Raw genomic sequence first — 6,775 nt, forward strand, 5'->3', positions numbered from 1 at the left:
CATCCGTGTTGGTTCCATGATGTTGTTCTGAAGGAAATGCTTCAGTGGTAGCAATAACAGCAAATGTAATAGTAATGACAATATTGACCATCATGGCAATTGCTAACATTAACGTAGCTCTTACTGTGTGCTAGCCTGTGTTCTAAGCACTTTACACATCTTAACTCATTTAATTTTCACAAAAATCCTGGAGGGAGGTACCATTGAGATTACTCCCATTTTACAAATGAAAAAAAAGAAACAAAGAAAAATTCAGTGAGTCGCCATGTTGTCGGTCGCAGCCCGCTCGGGACCGTTCGCGCCCGTCCTGTCGGCCACGTCCCGCGGGGTGGCGGGCGCGCTGCGGCCCTTGGTGCAGGCCACGGTGCCCGCCACCCCGAAGCCGCCTGTGCTGGACCTGAAGCGGCCCTTCCTCAGGCGGGAGTCGCTGAGCGGCCAGGCCGTGCGCCGGCCTTTGGTCGCCTCCGTGGGCCTCAATGTCCCTGCTTCTGTTTGTTATTCCCACACAGACGTCAAGGTGCCTGACTTCTATGACTACCGCCGCCTTGAAGTTTTAGATAGTACGAAGTCTTCCAGAGAGAGCAGCGAGGCTAGGAAAGGTTTCTCCTATTTGGTAACTGCAGTAACTACTGTGGGTGTTGCATATGCTGCCAAGAATGTCGTCACCCAGTTCATTTCCACCATGAGTGCTTCTGCTGATGTGTTGGCTATGGCGAAAATCGAAATCAAGTTATCCGATATTCCAGAAGGCAAGAACATGACTTTCAAATGGAGAGGCAAACCCCTGTTTGTGCGTCATAGAACCCAGAAGGAAATTGAGCAGGAAGCTGCAATTGAATTGTCCCAGTTGAGGGACCCACAGCATGATCTAGATCGAGTAAAGAAGCCTGAATGGGTTATCCTGATAGGTGTTTGCACTCATCTTGGTTGTGTACCCATTGCAAATGCAGGAGATTTTGGTGGTTTTTACCGCCCTTGCCATGGGTCACATTATGATGCATCTGGCAGGATCAGATTGGGCCCTGCTCCTCTCAACCTTGAAGTCCCCCCATATGAGTTCACCAGTGATGATATGGTGGTTGTTGGTTAGAGACTTGGACTCAAGTCATAGGCTTCTTTCAGTCTTTACGTCACCTTAGAAGACTTATTTGAGAGCAAGCCTTCTGTACCTGAAGTTGATTTGAAATATGTAAGAATTGATGATGTGTTTGCAACATTAATGTGAAGTAAATTGAATTTAATGTTGAATACTTTCAAGCATTCACTTAATAAAGCCGCTGTTAAGCATTGTTGTGCTCAGTCATACATTTGAAAGGTACAATGTCTTTTTAGCTAATTCTAATTAAAAATTACAGACTGATGTACAATAAAAAAAAGAAAAGAAAAATTCAGTGACTTGCCTGAAGTCACACAACATTCGTACTATAGCAAATATGAACTTGTCCCCACAATTTCTGATTCTGTCTTCAAATTCCTTTCCCTTGGAACCAAGGGAACTTGGTTCCCCAGCCTGCCCCGTCCAGTCCAGCCCTAGCCTGCTGACTCACACACACACACAGCCTATTCTGCCCCCAGTCCTCACCCACAGAGTTAGCCTCCAGGAAGCCATTCCTGATTATGCCACATAGTTTGGTTTAAAGTTGGATACAAATAAAATAAAAATAAAAAACCAATAAAGTTGGATACAGTATTCACATGTATGACTATTGTTTATGTGTCACCTTTGGGGAGAATAAAAAGATGGGTTTTGCCTGGCAACAACTTATGTTCACTGCATATCATTGTATATCCTTCTATGATATTTGCTTTTTTAAGCAGGGACAGTAAGTCATCATTAACATCATTGATAGGTTTTTGGAAACTGCAATTTTAAGTAAAACTATGTGTAACAAAACAAATTTTACCATAGGCTAATTGACATAAACAAGGGTTAAGTTCCTAGGCATATTTCTGGTCACAAAATCATCACTTAATTTCTAAATGGGCCGGGCGCGGTGGCTCAAGCCTGTAATCCCAGCACTTTGGGAGGCCGAGACGGGCGGATCACGAGGTTAGGAGATCGAGACCATCCTGGCTAACACAGTGAAACCCCGTCTCTACTAAAAATACAAAAAACTAGCCGGGCGAGGTGGCGGGCGCCTGTAGTCCCAGCTACTCGGGAGGCTGAGGCAGGAGAATGGCGTAAACCCGGGAGGCAGAGCTTGCAGTGAGCTGAGATCTGGCCACTGCACTCCAGCCCCAGCGGCAGACCGAGACTCTGTCTCAAAAAAAAAAAAAAAAAAATTTCTAAATGAAGAAACAAAACACTTACAATATTAAACATTAAAATAGATTAGGTGTGGTGGCTGACACCTGTAATCCCAACACGCTGGGAGGCCAAAGCAGGAGGATCACTTGAGGCCAGGAGTTTAAGACCAGCCTGGGAAACATAAGAAGATCCTGCCTCTACAGAAAATAAAAAAAATTAGCCAGGTATGGTGGCACATACCTGTGGTCCCAGCTACTTGGGAGCATTGCTTGAGCCCAGGAGTTGCAGGCTGCAGTAAGCTATAATCATATCACTGCATTGCAGCCTGGGTGACAGAGCAAGACCCTGTCTCAAAAACAAACAAACAAACAAACAAAACAAACAAACAAAAACAGAGTACCCAGAGAAAACCCACAGAGACATGGGGAGAACGTGCAAACTCCACACGACAATGATCCCAGCTAGGGATCGATTTTTTTTCTCACCAATGTTATAAGAAAACAATGTTGAGGCCGGGCGCGGTGGCTCAAGCCTGTAATCCCAGCACTTTGGGAGGCCGAGACGGGCGGATCACGAGGTCAGGAGATCGAGACCATCCTGGCTAACACGGTGAAACCCCGTCTCTACTAAAATACAAAAAAAATTAGCCGGGCGAGGTGGCGGACGCCTGTACTCCCAGCTACTCGAGAGGCTGAGGCAGGAGAATGGCGTGAACCCGGGAGGCGGGGCTTGCAGTGAGCTGAGATCCGGCCACTGCACTCCAGCCTGGGCAACAGAGCTAGACTCCGTCTCAAAAAAAAAAAAAAAAAAAGAAAACAATGTTGAATGAAACAACGCTATTTGAGGACTTAGTGTGTACGTTTTACCTTAAAACTTTTTTTTTTTTCCCCGAGACAGAATTTCCCTCTGTTGCCCAGGCTGGAGAGCAGTGGTGCCGTCTCAGCTCACTGCAACCTCCACCTTCTGGGTTCAAGCGATTCTCCTGCCTCAGCCTCCCTAGTAGCTGGGATTACAGGTGCCCGCCATCACACCCGGGTAATTTTTATAGTTTTTAGTAGAGACGGGGTTTCACCGTGCTGGCCAGGCTGGTCTCAAACTCCTGATCTCAGGTGATCCGCCTGCCTCGGCCTCCCAAAGTGCTGGGATTACAGGCGTGAGCCACCGTGCCCTGCTGAAACATTTTTTAAAGATAGTTTTGAAGTCAGAGGGTCTTCCAGGATTTTATGAGGACTAAATAAGTTTAAATGGACAAATGCTTAGAACATGTAAGAACTATCTAAGCAGGGATTTGGAAATTAGCCAGGTGGGAGGGCTCACGCCTGTAAACCCACCACTTTGGGAGGCCAAGGTGAGAGGGTCCCTTGAGCCCAGGAGTTCGAGACCAGCCTTGACAGCATAGTAAGACCCCCATCTCTACAAAAAAATTAAAAAATAAATAAATAGGAAACCAGATTGTGCTAATGTAGTAGCTAAAAGATGTTCATCGACTTGGGCAAGTTACTTAACTTCTCCAGGCGTCTGCGGTTTCCTTTTCTGTAAGTGGGATAATAAAACCTAAAGCATCAGGTTTATTTATAAAGTGCCTAGCACAGTCCTTGAAATAAACCTGAAATAAACATTCAATAAATAGTTATAATTATTATCCCTATACTATAAATTCTTCGAAAAGAATTTTGGGGTCGGGCAAAGTGGCTCACATCTATAATCCCAGCACCTTAGGAAGCCAAGGCAGGCGCATCACTTGAGGTCAACAGTTCAAGACCAGTCAGGCCAACACATCTCCACTAAAAATACAAAAACTAGTTGGGTGTGGTGGCATGAGCCTATAGTCCCAGCTACTTGGGAGGCTGAGACAGGAGAATTGCTAGAACCCGGGAGGTGGAGGTTGCAGTGAGCCAAGATCACGCCACTGTACTCCAGCCTGGGCAACACAGCAAGACTCCCTTTCAAAAAAAAACACAATGAATTGTAGGCCAGGTGCAGTGCTTCATGCCTGTAATCCCAGCACTTTGGGAGGCCAAAGTGGAAGGATCGCTTGAGGCCAGGAGTTCAAGACCACCCTGGGGAACACAGGGAGATCCCATCTCTACAAAAAGAATTTTTAATTAAAAAAAATTTGCTTAATTTAGTGGCATACACTAGTAGTCCTAGCTACTCATGAGGCTGAGGCAGGAGGATCACTTGAGCTCAGGAGTTTGAGAATGCAGTTAGCCATGATCACACCACTGCACTCCCCACCAAAAAAAGGAATTGTGTTCTTGCATTAGTCAGTGTCCACGCAGGAATAAGAAAGCATATTCGAAATAAGATTATTTGCAAAGAATTTAAGAAGGAGACTGTTTTAGAAGTGTGCTTACCTACTAGTAAAGTGGAGAGGGGGGTCTGTGATTTGTAGCACTTGTCAATTGCCATGATTTACCAACCTCCAGCACTTTCCAACTCTTTCAGTGCAGAGTTGGGTAGGGTTGCAAACAAGAGGCTCTCACAACTTGGCACAAGCCAGCTCCAACACACCACTGGGACTCTGTACAGAGGTGTGGGACAGTGTAGGGGAGTCAAAAGGGGTGGTGCAATACCTTGGAGGTAGCAACAGCAAGGAGCTGTTACTTGGTGGCTCAGGCCTATAATCCCTGCACCTGAGACTGAAGAGACAGAGCCTGAGACAGAGAGAAGAGTGGAGATCCTCACTGGATTGGAGGATGAAGGCAACCAGCCCGCAGTGACCCTGCAGCAGAAATCTGGGGAATTAAGACTCGCATCGCACTCTCCTCTCACTCTCCAGTCTCCTAATGAGACTCTCCAGTGGACAATGTCAGCTGAAGCTGGCCAGGAAGGAAGGCTGCTGACCTGAGCACATAAGTCAGCTTCCTGGGGCACAGAGCAGGGGGTGGAGGAGGGAGAGTGGAGGGGCAAACGGCAGATGCCCAGCATTGTTTTATAGTGCTTTGGTCTACGCATATAAAAATACTGTATTTGTCAGCTGGGCGCGGTGGCTCACGCATGTAATCCCAGCACTTTGGGAGGCTGAGACAGGCGGATCACTATGTCAAAGGATCAAGACCATCCTGACTAATACGGTGAAACCCCGTCTCTACTAAAAATACAAAAAAAAAAAAAAAAATAGCCGGGCGTGGCGGCGGGCGCCTGTAGTCCCAGCTACTCAGGAGGTTGAGGCAGGAGAATGGCGTGAACCTGGGAGGCGGAGCTTGCAGTGAGCCGAGATCGTGCCACTGCACTCCAGCCTGGGTGACAGAGCGAGACTCCATCTCAAAAAAAAAAAAAAAAAAAGATATGTGGTATTTGTCAGCCAGGTGTGGTGGCGCATGCCTGTAATCCCAGCACTTTGGGAGGCCAAGAGTCAGGTGGATCGCTTGACCCAGAAGTTCAAGACCAACCTGGCCAACATAGTGAAGCCCCATCTCTACTAAAAATACAAAAACATTTGCCAGGTGTGGTGGCGCGTGCCTGTGATCACAGCAACTTGAGAGGCTGAGATGGGAGGATCATCTGAGCACGGGAGGTGGAAGCTGCAGTGAGCCGAGATGACACTACTGCACTCCAGCCTGGGTGACAGAGCAAGACCCTGTTTAAGATAAAAAAAAAAGAGCTAAATATTTACTCTTCGAATGAAGTCAATGTAGGTCAAATCACAGCTTCTTTAGTTCCGAACTCAAGTTCCACATTTCCAGCTGTCAGCTGGACATTTATATCTACACCCAGCAAGGATACATCCTCTAGGTTTTGGCAGTAATAGACCCTGTGAGTGGCTCATGTCTGTAATGCCCACACTTCGTGAGGCCAAGGCGGGAAAATGGCTTGAGCGCAGAAGTTTGAGACCAGCCTGAGCAACGTAGTGAGACCACATCTCTACGAAAAGAAAATTAGCTGGGCGTGATGGTGCACAACTATAGTTCCACCTGCTGGAGAGGCTGAAGTAGGAGGATTCCTGGAGCCCAGGAGGTCGAGGCTGCAGTGAGCTATGATTGCGCCACTGCACTCCAGCCTGGAAGACAGCGAGACGCTGTCTCTAAAAAGAAAATAAGGCCGGGCGCAGTGGCTCACGCCTGTAATCCCAGCACTTTGGGAGGCCGAGGCCGTGCTACAGGTGGTGGCACGCACCTGTAGTCCCAGCTACTCAGGAGGCTGAGGCAGGAGAATTGCTTGAACCCGGGAGGCGAAGGTTGCAGTGAGCCAAGATCGCGCCACTGCACTGCAGCCTGAGCAAAAGAGCAAGACTTTGTCCAGAAAAAAAAAAGAAAAGTAAAAGAAACGAAAAAAAAAAAACACAGAGGGGTGGCTCTGGAAGCTTACCCACTAGACTCAACTGCCCTCCCACCCTACTCTGTCACCATTCTCCTAAGGAGATGGACTCCTGCCTCCCCTTTCCCTCCTTAAAGTAATTTCCATCTCTCCCACCCTCCCATCCCTTTCACACCACTGCACTCCACCCTGACAACGGAGCTAGACTCCGTCTCAAAAAAAAAAAAAAAAAAAAAAAAGAAGAACAAGAAGAAAAGGAAAGGGGAC

At 47.3% G+C, this 6,775-nt stretch overlaps 1 protein-coding gene across 1 annotated transcript; it reads left to right on the forward strand.

Moving 5' to 3' along the window:
* The first annotated feature begins 243 nt into the window (after nucleotides 1–243).
* Nucleotides 244–1,289, forward strand: LOC105493947 (cytochrome b-c1 complex subunit Rieske, mitochondrial). Its single transcript, XM_011761996.2, has one exon. It carries the CDS (start codon nucleotides 266–268, stop codon nucleotides 1,088–1,090), a length of 825 nt encoding a protein of 274 aa, XP_011760298.2. The 5' UTR covers nucleotides 244–265; the 3' UTR covers nucleotides 1,091–1,289.
* The last annotated feature ends 5,486 nt before the right edge of the window (nucleotides 1,290–6,775 follow it).

This window comes from Macaca nemestrina, chromosome 10 (assembly GCF_043159975.1).
Source record: "Macaca nemestrina isolate mMacNem1 chromosome 10, mMacNem.hap1, whole genome shotgun sequence".
Taxonomy (NCBI): domain Eukaryota; kingdom Metazoa; phylum Chordata; class Mammalia; order Primates; family Cercopithecidae; genus Macaca; species Macaca nemestrina.